The sequence below is a fragment of the Mchenga conophoros genome, linkage group LG16 (genome assembly GCF_057382185.1).
Source record: "Mchenga conophoros isolate Kocher_MC1m ecotype Shallow Benthic linkage group LG16, M_conophoros_male_GT1.1, whole genome shotgun sequence".
Lineage (NCBI taxonomy): Eukaryota > Metazoa > Chordata > Actinopteri > Cichliformes > Cichlidae > Mchenga > Mchenga conophoros.
Genome location: NC_140541.1, coordinates 25,109,943 through 25,127,127, shown reverse-complemented (window position 1 = coordinate 25,127,127; position 17,185 = coordinate 25,109,943). Strand labels below are relative to the sequence as shown.

Sequence of the window (17,185 nt, the reverse complement as noted above, 5' to 3'; positions counted from 1 at the left end):
AAGTAACAATTTTTAAATTAGGTGATGAGATTTTCAATATGTTCAAATAAACTATTTACATTAAATATAAAGTTCTTTACTCTCTGTGGTTTGTTGTCTGATTCTTGTCAAAACGATGAAAATATAAGTTCGTGAGTGCAGATGCATTCATGTAGCTTTTGTTTTTTTGCCAAGAGCAGAACCTCACATTAAAAAGCTAACCAGTGTTTCTCCATTTGTTCTATTTAAGCAATGTCAATTCAACCTTATATTATGTGTTTAAACTGTAAGTAGTTACAGTCCATACACAGTGTTTGTCTGACTTATTCATATTTAGGACAGTGACTGAATATTAACCAGTAGTTAAGTACACCATAACTGAACCACAATGCAAACTCTGTCCCTTAAAATAAGCACAAGATACATTAAGTGGTTATGGCTGCATTTGTGTTAGTAAAGTGTTACCAATAACTAGCAATAGATGTAATGGCAACAATCCTATAATCTTGGAAGGTTTGGCAACAATTTATCGTCTAAGTAAGTCAAAGCAACACCTGCAGACAACTTCCAGTGAAACTGTTTTATTACATTTAACTAAAGTATCGATTTCAGCAAATCCTCCAATTAAAACCTTTCATTCATTCAAACCAGCTGCAGTTAAATTACTTCAAATCAGACGTAACCCCCAGTATTCCTGGACATGTGGACAAGTTTCTTGTATTTCTACACATTTGCAGTGTGTCATAAAGATATGCTTTTAAGTGAATATAAAAAAAATTGTCAATGGAAAACATGTATAACTACAGCCAACTGAAGAAAGGTAAGCTAACAAAAAAACAACTCAGTATTTAACAGCTGATCAGTTTCCTGATATGAAATTAGTCAAAGTCTATGTAAAAGCTCAGTATATGGCATTCCCATAAATACCACAAATCAGTCCATTATGGGCGTATGACCAGCACGGTCAGATGAGCTTGAAGGGGAATGCATGTTTGGAGAGGAGAGAGCAGCATGAATTATTATCAAGGTGCGTCCAGCTGTTCCAGCAAGTTTCTTCTCCTTTTCTCCAGCTCTCCTTCACTCAGCTCACTGCCCGACGTGTCCCAGCCACCCTTAAACGCACCATTAAAAAAATACAAAGATTCAGTCATAGTGAAAATTTGATCTTTTTAAATAACTAGTTAACCGCAAGACCTTTATCTCATGCTAGAAACTGTAAGCTAACATATACGCTCGAGACTTCTTTAAAACACTGACTTTGACCTGAGCCCCCCAGCTAATCTCACAATATAGGGGCAATTTTTTATAATAATAATAATAATAATAATAATAATAATAGTAATAGTAACATTCACCTCCTCTTTGGCTGCTTTCCTTTTGGGAGATTTCTGTTTGGACTCTGAGCGAGATTTCCCCCGAGACTTGTCGTTCTCTTTCTCCTTCTCTACCTCCTTTTCTCGCTTCCCATCACGGTCTCTTCCTTTCTTCTCGTTGTCAGAATCTGGAGACGCCTGTTTGTCATAATTACAGTTAGTGCACACACCAGTGTTGCCAGTACATTTGTATTTAAGACATCAAGCGCACACATTTGTTTCTTCCTGCACACTTACAGACTTGTGGCGTCTCTTCTTGCCCTTCTTCTTGTGCTTCTTGGATTTTTTATAGCTTCTCTCTGTTTTCAGGTAGAACATGTCAATGAACACACATTGTGGCACTTTTTCCCTTCCTAGATACACAAATCAACTGATCGGAGCTGTAAAAACACTCACCAGATTCTCCACTAGATGAACGTTCTGAGGGGGATTTGGACTGTGACCTCTTTTTCTTCTTGTGGTATTCCTCATCCTCAGACTCGGAGCCCTATTAAAACATTACAGATTAGCAGTGCATGATATGAGCAATGCTTTTTGTAAAGTGTGCTTTGCTACATCATTTTCCAGTAAATCTTTACATAAAATACAGAATGGAATGATGTGCATTCAGTTAAACCCTGTATTTGACTAAAACAGTGGGCAGAAAAGTATTTTTTTTTAAAAACATGTTTTTTTAAACATTTGATCTGTGATTTAAGTGTATAAAATGTTCATTTTCTTGTGGTGGTACTAACTGATCGAGAGCGGGAGCGCTTCCTGTGGTGCTTTTTGGACTTCTTTGAGTGTTTCTTGGTCCTCGAGTGGTGATGCTGGCACTCATGCTGTTAAATTAAATAAAAAGTAAATACCAGGTTAAACATCATTATAGTCGTCGTCAAGTTTAAAAACTTCATGCCCCTGCTAGCGTCATGACTCACCTCCAAGACATGCATGAAATCTTTGAATATTCTTTTCCTCTCCGACTCCAGAGTCACGTCTTCAAAGGCAGGCTCTTTTAGGAACCTCTCTCTGACCTGAAATGGTAAAATGTCAGTTATCAGGAAACATTAAACACAATCAAGACTGGAAAAAAGGGATGAGGATAAAAACAGAAAATAAACTGTGTTGCGAAAACACACGAATTTGATCCGCATTGAAAGTACATACTCCCTCCCACGTAGTCTCTGGCTCCAGTGGCGGTGTGGCCTGCTTCAGCATGTTCTTGAAAGCAGCTTCTTTCCTTTTCATCTTCCTGGCCTCCTCCTTCTCTCGCTCCCTCTCTCTGGCTTCAGCTTTCTCAAGCAACTAATTAGGAAAAAGGGTTTCTAAGTGAGTTAATCTTATAATGAAATACAACAAACAGCCATGGTTCAACGCACACATCTTTCATCCCAAGTGAAGTCTTTCAGATGGGACAGGGCACAGAGCAAAAGGTGGGGTACACCCAGGAAAGGTCACCATATCCACACTTACAGCCAATTCAAACCTGCATACATCCTCAAACAAGCAGGTCAAGGCCTGTGCTTATGTATACTCATTAAAATTTCATTGATTTGGGCCTGTTTATCCTGAAAGGTGTATTATTCTCCTTTTTCCATAATTTTATAATCTGTAATAACATTTTTTTGTTTATTTGGGGGCCGTAGAAACAAGTAGGCTCAGCATTGACACATCTTGTGACGGGGATAGGTGGATTACATGTGGATACAGAACTGATGAGATCACTTTTAACTGTGTGGAAAGATCTAACATGAGTTTTAAAATAATTATTAATTCAAATGGATATGATGAACGTATTTTAACACCTAACAACAGGATAAAACGTAAAGCTCTCTAAGCGAAGGAGAGGTGCTGGTTATTTAAACTGTGACCTGTTTTACATTTATTATGCTGATTTAATAGATTAAACCCAGCTTCTGTAGGGTCAGCTACTTAACAGTTCACCCTACTTTAATATCAATATTTGTGTCCATTAATGTTTACGAACAGGTGCCAACTCAAAGCATATGATGCAGAGCTGGAGTCTTACACTGTTGAAGGCTAGCTTTATATTTCCTGCATCCAGCGTGGTAGCTCTCTTATCCGAGCTGATGACTGATCCAAAGTCATCAAAGCTGGTGTTGACTTCAACCAGGAATCCTTTGTCCTGGGAAAGAACACATCAGATAATTATTAGATGTATAATTGGATCAACGCAAGGAAGGTGCACGAGTGCGAACTGTTCCTTAAAAATACCAAATATAAATAACATTTTATGAGGTTAGAGTAATACCTTAAGAATATCTTTGATTATTCTCTTTTCATCATGATAGCGTGCTTTCAAGTCTTCCACATAAAATTTGAAGAGGTCCAGGGGAGTGGAACCTGCGCAACAAACAACATTAAATTTAAAAATGTGTAAATATTGATCCTTGCAGCAAATAAACAAGGTTCAACAGCATCAATGGACCACAACAAGGGTGCAAAACAGTGAAGCCAAATAATTAAAGATTTAGAGACTAGTGTATTATCGGAATAAGTATGAAAATTAAAAAGGAAAAAATATGGAAATAATAAGGAAATTAAAAGAAAATATAACCTCAAAAAGCTAAACTGTGATTCATAAATCGTTTATGTTGTCAGTTGTGAATGTTTTATTTCAGTGTTTATGCTATGATTCAAGTCCGACTGTCACATTCAGCTCATGCAGACATGTGTGCGTGTGGCCCGCTGTCCTACCCGGCTGGCCCAGCATGTTGGCAAAGCGGATGTCTGAGCTCAGTGTCGGGTACATCTCCATCCAAGCAGACATAGAGTGAAGTTGGCCGTGATCATGAAGCTCGTCCAGAAATTTCTGAGAAAACAACAAGAAGAGATGAGGATCGGGAAAGTACATGTGGCCTCTTCTTTTGGCTTATATTAAAACTGTTATTAACCAGATTAAATGTGAAAAATTACATGCAGCGCATTTTTTTTGTTTCTTTTTGAGACATCAATTCTTTGTTTTTGCTTCTCACCTGGAAGGCCTCTCTATTCTTGCGCTGCCGTCTTCTTTCCCTGAGAAGTGTCTTTTGCTTCTCTTCCTCCTCCTCCTTCTCCAGAGCCCGAATATGTTCCTCAAAACATATAAGGGCATCTTCTTTGTCCATATCTGTAAGCAGATAACGGCACTATCAGTAGGCTGAACATATACAAACACACATTCATGCAGAAGCACAATGACCTGATAAGAAATGTTTTTCTTCTAATTCTACTAAAACCATTGTATTATCTCATACTTTGCAGCTCCTCATCCTCTGCAAAGGTAGGGTTATCTAGCAGATACTGCTGGGCCTCAGACCAGGTGGTGCGGTATGTGACGTTTGCCATGTTGTCCAAAATGTTCTTCAAAGCTTCCCAGTTCCTTTTTCTCAGCTGCTTGGCTTGCTCCTAAAGTAGAGAATACAACCAGATGGTAATTGCACTAGACCATAAAGCTCCTACTCCTAAATAGGACACTGAAAGAGGACTTATACACAATAATTATGCCAAACATGCTAACTAAAAATAAAATCAAAGATTCCTAATGCACTTTGGAGCCCTTACCTTCTCTTTTTTAGCAAGGTAGAACAACACGTCTTCATAGATCTCTAGCCTGTCTCTCTCTGGCACGCAGCTCCACACTTCAAGCTCACCAAACATCTGTTCTGCTTTCCTGGATTGCAAGAGTACGCACACAGACACACACAGACACTTTAGAATATTTTTCCCACAAAGCCACGTGAGGGCACCATTTCACTTGCCAAATTTAGCTTTAAGGCACCAGTTATGGTTTTTTGCGAGCCATCCCAGGCACAACACAGAAAAGTTATGTCTTTTAAGATGTGTGCTGAAAATATTCAATATATTTGACGTCTGTTGAAACCCTGTTGCTCAGAAGAGTCACTCGGTGTTACAGGCTAAAACAAGGTATTAAATGCAAGGACATACACCCACACAGCATCAGAAAGCCTTGCTCTCACCATCCAACTGCCTGTTGTGTGCCACCCCAGACTACAAACCCAGTGCCAGCAGAACACTGAAGCTGGCTTGTTGTCAAGGTCACCAGTTGATTACCCCTTTTCCTCTGCCCATCATCACGACTTTCATCCAAAAACTAAAGAGTGCCGATGAAAAAGACGTTCCAAGAATTTATTAAGAAGTTATATGATATTTTAAGTGTTTATGTGTTGTTCACTGAGATCGAGTAAGTTTCCAATAAGTGTGTTTGTTGGAAAGCTGTTGTAGACATTAGCAAACAAAATCAACAACAAAAAAAGTTAAGAGATTTTGAATTAGATATAACCTTTATGTCACATGCACCTTGACTTTGAATAGATTCATCAATCATTAACTTTCTAATGAACTCATTACACATGCGAAACTTTGACCTTGTAACAATTTATTATTGTGTAAACAAATTCAGCAATATCAACGTGACTAGCACTAACAGGTCAAAGCAGCTTAAGTGGAAGTCAACAGTGCTGTAACTGCACGATGGTGTGCAAGCGCCACAGATGTCCTCTCACTCAACCAGTCTGCATAATCATATTGACAGTTCAGAGAACTGCAAATCAATGCAGGGGGGAAAAAAACAAAATACTTTATTGCCATATCACAGTAACACTTACTTGTATCTAGTGGTAGATGTCATCTTTTCATGGTTCTCCAAGAATCTCTGAAAAGTCTCTTTTGACTCTTTGTATTTAATTCTGGCCTCCTCCTTTTCTTCCTTCTCTGTCTGGACTTTGTATGCATTGAACGCCTGCTTCTTTTCGCTCAGCTTCGGAAGTGCACTTTGTTGACAAGAAAAGTAACAAATTGTAAGTCAGAGATGGTGACAGTTTAAACTTACTATTGTATGAAGGATAAACAGATCTCTGGAAAGCATTGTACCTGTAGCGAGGATCATTGATAATCAATTTCATGGCCTGTTCCCAAGAGGAGTTGGAGGATACACCCTGAAATACAAAGCATAAGAAATATTCATGGTGGTTTCAAATAAAATCTGCACACAAGAAATATTTCAAAAATATTCACATGGATTGCCTTGTTGTCCTGTTAGAAAAAAGTACATCGACCTGGATACGAAAATGGAGCTTTTTGCTGCTTTGGTCTAGAACAGAACACATTTTCTTAATTACTAATAGATGGTGGGTTAAAAGGTGTGGAGTGGCAATAAATCAAGAAGTGCCACCAAGGACCTTTGTAAGTGCCCTTTCTGCCACTTGCCTCTCCCAAGGAGTGACTACTTCATCCATTATGACTGATTCCACTATGTGCCTCGGTCTTGTCAGTTGTCACAGTTATTCTAACTCACTCAGGCATGCCACTTTCTCTCGCTGTCTTAATCCCAGCCAGTCCTCGTGCCTTTGATCCAATAAAGCTAATCATAAAGACACAGCCATTAAGATCTTGCAGGAAATGGCAAGCAATCTCAGAGGAGAGCTTTGTGCACAAAATTAAAAAGCTCCTAAATATAGCAACATTCAAGGTGGGTGGTGCTAGGCCGCCGTGCAAGCCGAACACACAACACGTCCACAGCAACAGGAGGTGAGGTTTAATAGGCCTCCCAGGGGCTCAAGAGCAGGGACAGGGATTAGATCCAGGTCTGAATGCAAATGATGTGATGATGAACACATCAGGCACTAGAGAACACTGAGGTGGCAAAAGTAGTCTTAAAAACAAATCAAGATTTGGATTCCAGTGCCAACAACAGAGCAACAGTCAATGGATACTTAAACACACACATTAAAAAAACAACCCTCAATGGAGACAGTTGAAAAGCTGTAGGATGACTTTTTGGGCACAAAAAGTTAGCAAATTATCAGATATTTGCTTTCTGATTTAAAACACACTCTGCTTGATTAAAGAACCAAATTCGTGCAACATCATGAATCAAATTTTGCTGCACACTTGTTGACTGCCTAACATCTCACATAATTAATTTATACACTGAAACATAGAGAACATTTTAGAGTCAGAATCTGAAAACAAGAATTACTCCCCTGCAGTAAAGGCGTGCCTTCTCTCCTACAGCTTGTTAACAGCCTGACTCACCTTCTCCTTCAGCAGCTCTTTGAAGGCCTGCTTGGCTTCTTCTTTTGTATTCCATTTGTACGTTTTCTTCTGAAGTTCTGGCCTTTCTTCTTTTACAACCTCGACACTAAGAGCAAAGAAAATTATTGACACTGAGCACTTTTGTAGTTCTCTGCAATCAAAGATGCATTAAAAAACGGCTTTGTTACACCAATATTATAAGTAGAAAGTGCTCTGTGAACGCTAACCCAACAGAGCTGTGGTGGCCTGAGATGACCATAATGGGGATACCCTTTAAAGCTAGTTTTTGGTTACAAGCCCGACATGGAACCCGACGTATTAGCCAGAGGTCCCTTTACTACAGTTTGGAGCAGCGGACCTTTTTTATATGCACGGAATAGTTTTCCACAAGATCGCTGCAAAAAGTGCAGCCTTACCTAATGTCCACACTACTGTTACTCATTTTATATTAATATTTAAAAACCGTGTTGGTATTGGTGGCGTAACAGTAATAGTAATAAATCACACAGCAATAGTACAGTCATGTAGTTGTAAAAAGCTTGATAACATATTAAGTAATCCTAAGTATTCAAAATACATTACTCTCATTGAGTAACGTAACGGAATACGTTACAGAATACATTTTGTGGCATGTATTCTGTAATCTGTAGTGGAATATATTTTAAAAGTGCACCCCAGGGTGGCTGTGGCTACAATGTAGCTTGCCATCACCAATCTGAGTGTGTGTGTGAATGGGTGGATGACTGGATGTGTAAAGCGCTTTGGGGTCCTTAGGGACTAATAAGGCGCTATACAAATACAGGCTATTTACCAATTAAAAGTAACCTTCCCAACACTGCTGACCTCATTGTTTGAAACTTTACCCACATTTAATAAGAGCACCGGTTTAACAATACGTGACAGGAAATGAGGAAAAGCATAACAGGTCCATTTAAAAATTTGCTTTGACCATCATGTTCAATTAAATGAGGAAGCGCAATCTAAGCTGTTGGTATTTTGATGGCAGATGTGTTACAAGCTTGCATTATATTAACTTCTCACAATCACATGGGTTTCTAGCACCACTATAGTGATTTTATGAAAACAAAAACAGCAAAATTTTTAAACAATTCTTAAACTAACTTTCAAAATGAATTACTTCAGAGGCTTCCATTCAATTACAACAAGTTTAAAATGTAAAACACTGTAACTGATACTTTGAGTATTTCACGTTAACATCTGCATAAAACTGTATGAAGACCTTTTCCTTCAATTCCTTACTCCCTGTAGCCACCAAAAGGCAGCAGGGTGTACAACAATCAATCAGAACCCTAGGATTTTATGAGTACTATGGTGGAATACACTGTCATAAACATAGTATCTACTGTGTTTAACTAATTGAGAGGAAGATGGTACAAAACTGAGGAAAATCTCTGGCTAAATCAGCAGATCATTGTGCATTACAGCCTACTTTCCAACTTCTTCTTAAGCCAAAGCCCATTCATTATTTATTTTCTGAAATGGATTATGATACAGCCGTTGAGTCATATCTTATGATATGACTGTTTAATAATAATAAAACTAGAATAGCTCAGACTGCTGTGGTTATATCAGTGTGAGAATTAATCAATTTTTATTATTTATTTACATCAATACTGTAAAAGTTAAATTAAAAAAAAAAAAATCCACCATCTGCATCTTGCTGCAGATTTGTGGAGCTATGTGGTCTCTCTCCACTGCTCTGAACCATTCTCACAATAATGTCATTTCCTGGAGAGGCCTCTTTTCATTTGCCGAGCTATTGTTGTCATGCATCACTCTGACCAGCACAGCTGTTCCAGATCGATGAGAGCAGCAATGTGGCTGGCTTTGAGTCCATTTATTAATCACTACACCTTCTGATTCATAATCCACTTCAACCACAACAGCAGGTATGCTTGGAGATAGCCACACAGGCAGACATGTCATTGCGCTTGCTCAGTTAAACCCTAGATTTATAATTGTTTACCTGGCTACAGCCTCGGTAGCTGCTGAAGTCTCAGAGGAAGCCACAGGTGCATCAGCCGTCTTCACCTCAGGTGTTTGAGTCACTGCTGCCTGGGATGGTTGTTCCTCTGAGACTACTACCGCAGTTTCCGCCTCCACTACAGTCGCTGCAGGAGCTACATTATCTGCTTGCACAGCAGGAGCTGCAGTGGTTCCAGGAGCCGCTGCCTCTGCAGTCCTAATGTAAGATCATGACAATAAAGCCATACGAGATTAATAATTGTTGATGACTGCTGTATTTGTTAACCTCAATACAAAATGAAGACATCCAGAGTAACAGCAAACTCTTACCCATTCTCCTCTGCTTTGATCATAGCTGGAATTGACAAAAGAGATAACAGTTAAGGCGCTTGCTTTCATTTTTAATCATGCAGCAGATCAAGAGACCTTTTCAAAGATAAATGTACTAAAGGAGCCAACAAGTGTCCTGTGTTTTGTAAGTCCTTTGTTTGCACATCAATCACACCACATCCCCTAATGTATGGAGTGATCTGTTGACAAAGTCAGCATTCTTCCAGTCATTGTGCCATTAAAGGCTTTTCTGTAGAAGGCAACATTTTTCAATATAAAAATCCCTGCCTTTCATACAACAGCTTTGATATAATCAGATACCGCGCTTTACCTTCCAGGTCCTCCAGCTCTTTGGGTTTTGTCCATCTTGACTCCTTTGTCTGAGAGTTGTAATAATAAGGCTTCCCTGTGTCTGACTTGTACTCCTTCCAGGGGCATTTTGACAGCATTTGCTAAAGAATTCAAAGAATGATGGGAAAGGTTTTTTTAATAGTTTAAATGAACAGCAAGGCCTTACCGGTAATTAGTGTGAGTCAATATCCATAGTCCAATAACAAATCAGTTTTTTTAAGTATAGATGACGCACATATTTTAAAAATAAAATTGTTTAATATATGCACACAAAGGATTTAAATAATTCCCCCAAAATGAGTGGGGCAAAATCCAATTTAGCTTAATCTGGTACATTTACCATTACTGTAATTTTAATACGTGAGCACTGCAATTGCTAAGTGCCAAATGAATTAAATGTATGTGAATATGCAAGTAATATAAATAGTTCAAATTAAAAGCTCTGTACCTCTGCAGGAGATTTGAGTTCATCCGGTTTCTCCCATGTGGATTGCTTAGTCTCTGTGTTATAATAATAGGTCTTTCCATCTAGTGATTTATGTTCAGTCCACACGGATTTCTGAAGCAAACAAACACGACAGATAAATCAGATAATTATTTTGGTTGCATTTTGAATGATTCTATAGTTCCTTGTTAATTGTGTCTAGTCTTTCAATGTTTCATGTGCACAAACCTTCTTTGGCTGTTCTTCCTGCGGGGATCCATTTGTGGTACTCTGCAGGGGGAACGGAAATAAAGGTTGTGAGACAGCAGGAAAAATACTGGAGCTAATGATGGTAGCTCAAAATTGTCAAAGCTCGTAGACTTCCAATTACTACATATCAAAAAAAAGTTATACTTACAGATGTTCCAGGAGCAGCAGCTGTGAAAATAAACAAGACAAAAAGTAGTCAGACTTTAAACTTCTAAATACGCCTAAACATTAATTTTACTGCATTAAGTAAAAAATCCTACCTGTGGAGTCAACACCAGGCTGTCGACAGGAAAAAAATAACAATGTTATTGGTGGATTATTTTTTTTCCCAGTCTTAAAGTGCACATCTACAGATTCATTATTAACAACAAAACAGTAAGAGACACAGCTTTACTAATCAGTACATTACTCCACAACCTCAAGATGTATAGCTAGTGTTTGGTTACATGTGTCTTATGATCACTAAACCCATCTGGACAATAATAGACACATTGCATGCAAGTGTAAAATTTTCATTAGCTAGTGTTTAATTAGGTTTTTTAGCTGTTTTGTTTCAACATGAAAATATATTTTTTATGGAAGGTTATAAATTTATAGCCATGTTCCATGGCTGTGCAAATGTTTCATTAGGCATTTCACAGACTGCAGTGTATTTTAAGAAGTGTGAAGCAGAGCACTCAAGAAACATAGTGAAAAGAGTTACCGGTCCCGTTGGCTGTACAGCCGCAGCTGGTATGCGAGGGGGCATCATCATTCCTGGCATCATAGGTGGCATCATGCCTGGCATCTAATAAAAGAGGCACCATGAAATATTCATCTGGTATTTCCATGCTACCTAATCCAGGCAGAGGTATTTAGACACAGTGTGAAACAGGTTGCTGGTGTGTAGAAGGCTGCTTGACTGATTATGCTGCGCTTACTGAAAGTGTGATGCCACAGCCTGACACCTGTGAAGCAGCAATATGCCAAACTACAGTGTTTCACCACCTCTTCAGATTTGCGTTTCTGGCACTCTGATCAAACACTCCTCCCCATGATCACGCCTATTTATGCATGACAGGATTACATGCATGATCCACTTTTTTTTAATCACTAGATAAAAAAAAAAGAAAAAAAGACTACAGCTACATCATGCCTATTTATTCATTAACTGTCAGCTAATGAAAGAGATTTAAACTGACGAACTAGAGCAGGGCGATATGTCCAAAAATATTTATCACGATAAACATTTGAAAATTTGCGATAACGATATAACTGACGATATAATTGACACCAGACAAAATACTTTACAACTCCACAACTTTATTAGTGCAAAAAAAACCCAAAACAACAACATCAATGTATTTTCACTTAAACAAGCAGCTGTTTTATGTGCATTAAAGTTATATAAAAATTTAACAGTGCAAATGCAAATTCCTTTCTGACAGTTTAACCAAAGGGCATTTCCAGTGGAAATTGGCCGACATATCCTCAGCATAACCATGTATAATATCCACAAAACTTAAAAAGAGGTATTACACACACAATACGGTAATATTATGTTGAAGCACAGTACGTATCACTCCGCGAGGCTCCTGACTATGGTAGTCGTAATGCTCCGACAATCCATCAAGCGGTGCGGGTTTGTAGCTTAGCAAAGTCGTACTAAAACATTTGACAGATTTTCGAGCGCCGTGTACCACATACAATCGTTTCGAGGTCAGTAAACACAACCAGAATTCATACATAAGGCCCACTGGATTATAAGGGGCACTGTCGATTTTCAGAAAAATCAAAGGATTGATTTTAAATGTGCCGTATTTTCCAAAAAACACAGCAACAACGACGGCCCGCTAGCTTGCACTACCAAAAATAGTGCTTTGTTGTGTTTTTGACGGACGAAAGCTAAACCAGTTCCACACCCCTGAAGTTGCAGCATTTTTACAAACCAGTTCTGGTTCATCCGTTTCATTTAACGATCTGCTTTCACCGCCATGCTTTTTCTGCCGTGTGCATATGAAAACAAAGGCACTGCGCATGCGCGTTTTACCCATATTCTATCGCGATATTTCATTTTTCTATCGTTGCCCAACATTATACTGGTATTACCGTAAACGGTATGATATGGCCCAGCCCTACGACGAACAACATTTTTTCTTCAGTTAATTAGCGCCCCTATCAAGCATTTGGAGCGCTACAAGATAAGAAAATATACCTGGTCTGTAAATGTTGATGGATGTGGCTAACATGAAAGTATAACCACTTGATACATGCAACAATGATCAGAACAATTCAAGCAAATAACTAGAAAAAAATGTTAATTCTTTCACTTTAAAACATTTTGAGATGTGTCTCATTTAAGGTTATGCTTCTCCCTAAATTATTAAAGTGGAGGGAGAAATAAATAGGCTGCCTAGTCCCTAGACTTTATAAGGCACAGAGGACAAAAAGAGGGAAAAAAAAACCCAATACAAACAAATCTATGAGGTTACTACAAAGCTCACCTGTCCCATTGGCGGTGCCCCCATTGGTGGCATTATACCCGGGGGAATTATACCAGGAGGCATTGGTGTCATGCTGGGAGGTCGCTGTCCCATAGGGGGCATTCCAATGGGAGGGAAATGAGGTGGTATTCCAGGTGGTCCCATCTTCATAGAAGAAGGAAGACAAAAACATTATATCGTAGTTAGAAGAAATACTTTCTTAACCCTCTGAAATTACCTGGATCTCTGCAGTGTTCCATATAATATGCAATCTAACATTATACTGAATCACAGTTAATTACACATAATGAGTAAGACCTAAAAGGGGGAAATGAAAGAAAGCAAGTGCAACTCTCTGCTCCTTCAAAGGCTAATTTAAGTTAGGTGTTCTAGCTGAGGAGATAAAATAGGGAGTGTGTGAACACTGGCTGCCACAGTGTGTGATGAACATGGCAGAGGAACTGTGCTTCAGTCACACTAACTTTCACAGGACCTTAGGAGAAGCACTACACATGCACTAAACTGGAAAGAGCAAAAAACTAAATCAAATCTACAGATGTGGAAGTTGACACGCGAAACAAACGCAAGTGAAGAATATATGATCAGGTTTGCAGGAGGATGATTAATATGAAAATCAAAAGAATTGTGATTTATAGTAAAGTTATTGTTTTAAATATACAGATGTTAATAATTACTGTGTGAGAGAGGACGTTTGTACAGTTTTGTTGAGATTGGGTCACCTATAAATACATAAATACAAGTAAGACTGTCAGGGTTTCTCCTGCACAGAAAAAATGTTTGAGCATGAAAAAATCCCCTCAGTTTCTAAATGTACCTAGACACGAGCCCAATCAGCCCAATATGCAATATTGAAAACCTGCAGAAATGTGTGCAAAGATAAAATCAATGTCTGGAAAGGTCCTTTCTTTTTTTCCTTAAAACAAAAGAAGAGAAAAAAAGGGAGTTTGTATCATTACTTAAACAGCTACTGGAAACAGTTTTTGTAAGATGTTGCTGCTGCTATAGGAAGCAAGAGTTTACTGGTATTCTTGCCTAAGAAATTTATTCATATAACTGCCTATAATTCTAACTTTAACCCCCAGCAAATTTATAAGTAATCAATGCAGAAATCAAAGTAATTCAAATTATGTTCTTTTGGATCTGTAAACAAAACTGCATTTTGATGACTTACAAATGGGGGAGGTATCGCCGCGGGCGGTACACCTGGATAAGGTGGTGCTTGGCTCGGCCCATTATTAGCTTCCGACGAAGACTGTGAGGAGTAAGAAACACCACACAGAGTTAGTGAACTCCCAACAGCCAGTTGTGCAGTTAGCAGTGTGCTTCAATCAGGAAAACTACCATTTCTCCAGATATGTGTTTAAGGAATTGTGAAATTAAGTAGTTTACAGCTAATAAAGCACTCTAAATGAATTTGGCTGCTCCCAAATAAAAAATGCACATAAAAAGTAAAGTAATAGCTACATTGCCCATTTCAATTAGTGCAGTTACATGAAACCACAACGAGTGTGTGAATATTTGGTTTGAAAGTTTAAATGAGGTAGTACTAATTGGGGTGTCAGTAATCAAAACATTATATGAAATCAGTTTTAATTTGACATATATAAAGCTTATAATGTCTAAAGACAAAAGACTAGAAAAACTACACAATTCTCGTTTTGCGACAAATTATCAAGCATTTGGTTTATTTAAAAAAACGTATTAATTTAAAAAGTAATATCTGCATCATTAACTGAGGATGAAACTGTGCCTACCTTAATCTACACCTTTTAAACAAGTGCTTCCTTTTTTCTTTTTACATAAAGAATATTTCAAAGACTTCCGGTTTATTCAGAATGAATAAGGGTCCTCTAATGCGGACACCAACATTACATATGGCACAGGCAAACACATGTACCCATAGCCTGGGTAACAACAAATTCATGCGTGAAGCTTTAACATTTTTTGTATCTGAATAACGAACCCTAAAGAAAGCCTTGTAGTTTAACCAGACAATATATTATCATGAAATAGCATAGTAATGATTGTTTTCGGTGATCATATGTCAAATATGGTCTATTTAAGTCCACTCATTTGGGTGCATGAGTGGGATATTCTATTTTACTACTACGAAATTACTACTTTTAACCGATAAAGTTCACTTAACTCCTGACTTAATCTGATCAGTAACGTTGGCTGTGCTAATGTAAATTATGTGGACTGGTAACAATCGTAAGAACCTGAGATAACTGCTGCTGTTTGTGATGAATGACTGCAGGCTCCGTCTAATCTCTGGAAATGAATCGTAAAAGGCTAACGCAAGAGTTCAACTGCTTAATTATTCAACTAACCAAATACACTTTCACCACCGTAATTTTACTTCACGAATACCGTAACACGTTTTGCTGATTTTACACATTAACAAATCAAAGGGCGTGCTATACCCAAAAAAGCTTCAGCTAAAGGAAACCGCTTATAACACGAAGGTAGGCACATACCGCTTTATTAGCCCACTGCTAACAAGAAATGCTAACCCGTGGTCTTTGATACACGGCATTGTAACGGTATAGTTTAGAGAAGAAGATGGCTGCTAACAAGGCCTTAAAAATTCATACACATAGTCTTAACAGTTTTCGTCTTTTTCGTTACCGCTATAAACTATTTTTTGAACGCCTGCACTCACCATGTTGAAGAGAACAACCTCCGAGAAATTTGAGCACTTCTCAACAACAAGCAAAACGATTGGTTGAGCTTCCGCCTAGCGCTCAGAGGTCAAAGGTAACAATTCTGTAGCGTCATTCTGCGTTGGAAATGCGCACCAATGCGCAACACCACCGTTTCCTCCAAAAGAAACTGGCGTGTTAACCAAGGAAGAAACAGCGATGGAAAAAAAAGTCCACTTTAAGTCAATACGCTATAGTCAAACTTAAACATAAAATTATATGTTTCTTGATGTTAAATAGCTTAAAGTAAAAAGCTGCATGAATGAATGAATGAATAAATAAATAAACAAATTCTATTTTCTATTATGAAATTTAATTTATGCCATACAATATATGCAAATATAGAGAAAGCCACATAGACTTGTCTCATTAATACGATATATGGTACTGTGCAACAGTCTTGATCCAATCCTCATTTCTTCATATTTTGCTAGGTAGAATGGGCAATAGGCGCAAGGATTTATTAAAATCTGCATAAACGTACATGGAAATAAAAATATAAGCCAAAAACAGAGACTGAATCATTCTAACAAGCTTGAAAATCAATATTTTGTTTGACCATCTTTATTCCTCAACAGAGCCTGAAATCTCTTAGGCAAGCTATCTTGTAATTTCTTCAGGAAGGTAGTCTTCATGAACAGTTATCCAGGCTTCTTGAGGGACATTCAAAGTTCTTCTTTGAATGCTGGCTGCCTTTTGTTCTGTTATCTGTCAGGATGATTGCTTCAATTATGTTGAGGTCGAGGCTCCAGGGAGGCCCATCCATGATCGATAGTATTCAACAGCTTATCAAATCAGATAAGCAGCTTAATGCATATTACTAATCAATTAGTTTATTTTTCATTTGTTGCCTTAAATAATTAGGAACACCTGGTAAGAGGTAATTGTCATTATGGCACTAATTTACGAACTGTTAAATCCTTTTTTTTAACTGTTTTAGTGTTCGTGAATAAATACCGATCAGGTTGCTCTTTACACCGTAACAGAGAGTGATTCCCTTTTTTATTTTTGCTGTTATAACAGGTACCTATTTCAGAAGCCGAGGTAGCTGGTGTTCAGACACAGCAAAATTACCTCAGTGTATTGGGGATCATTTGAAGGACCGGCTGTGATTTTCCAATTATTGGCTTCTGTGACACAGCTCTTAGACCTCTGTGGTGCTGCAAAGACTCCCCATGACAGCGGAAATTATAAAGCAGTCAGTCTACACAGTTTAGCTTTAAGTGCCTTTCACATGGCTGCAGCACTCAC

General features: G+C 38.2%; 1 protein-coding gene across 2 annotated transcripts; it reads right to left on the bottom strand.

Annotated features, from left to right (window-relative positions):
* Positions 1–544: 544 nt before the first annotated feature.
* prpf40a (PRP40 pre-mRNA processing factor 40 homolog A) lies at positions 545–15,994 on the bottom strand. 2 transcript variants are annotated; one of them, XM_085250625.1, is made up of 27 exons: positions 15,895–15,994; positions 14,404–14,484; positions 13,233–13,376; positions 11,453–11,536; positions 11,010–11,028; positions 10,898–10,917; positions 10,729–10,770; positions 10,504–10,614; positions 10,036–10,156; positions 9,705–9,729; positions 9,376–9,591; positions 7,389–7,494; positions 6,225–6,289; positions 5,960–6,124; positions 4,896–5,004; positions 4,589–4,739; positions 4,328–4,461; positions 4,050–4,164; positions 3,604–3,695; positions 3,361–3,477; positions 2,499–2,636; positions 2,270–2,365; positions 2,087–2,173; positions 1,749–1,839; positions 1,590–1,651; positions 1,335–1,490; positions 545–1,091 (listed from the first exon to the last, which is right to left on the bottom strand). In XM_085250625.1, the coding sequence occupies exons 1-27, from the start codon at positions 15,895–15,897 to the stop codon at positions 1,002–1,004; spliced, it is 2,640 nt and encodes an 879-aa protein (XP_085106751.1). In that variant the 5' UTR covers positions 15,898–15,994; the 3' UTR covers positions 545–1,001. The 2 variants fall into 2 exon arrangements, with proteins under 2 accessions (XP_085106751.1, XP_085106753.1); XM_085250627.1 differs by lacking the exon at positions 14,404–14,484 and having other exon boundaries at positions 15,895–15,921.
* Between the last annotated feature and the right edge of the window lie 1,191 nt (positions 15,995–17,185).

Coding starts and splice junctions, on each gene's coding strand:
- prpf40a (XM_085250625.1), bottom strand. Junction 13,377..14,403: donor CGGCGATACCTCCCCCATTT/GTAAGTCATCAA, acceptor TCTTCTATGAAG/ATGGGACCACCTGGAATACC. Junction 6,125..6,224: donor ATCAATGATCCTCGCTACAG/GTACAATGCTTT, acceptor TTGTCAACAAAG/TGCACTTCCGAAGCTGAGCG.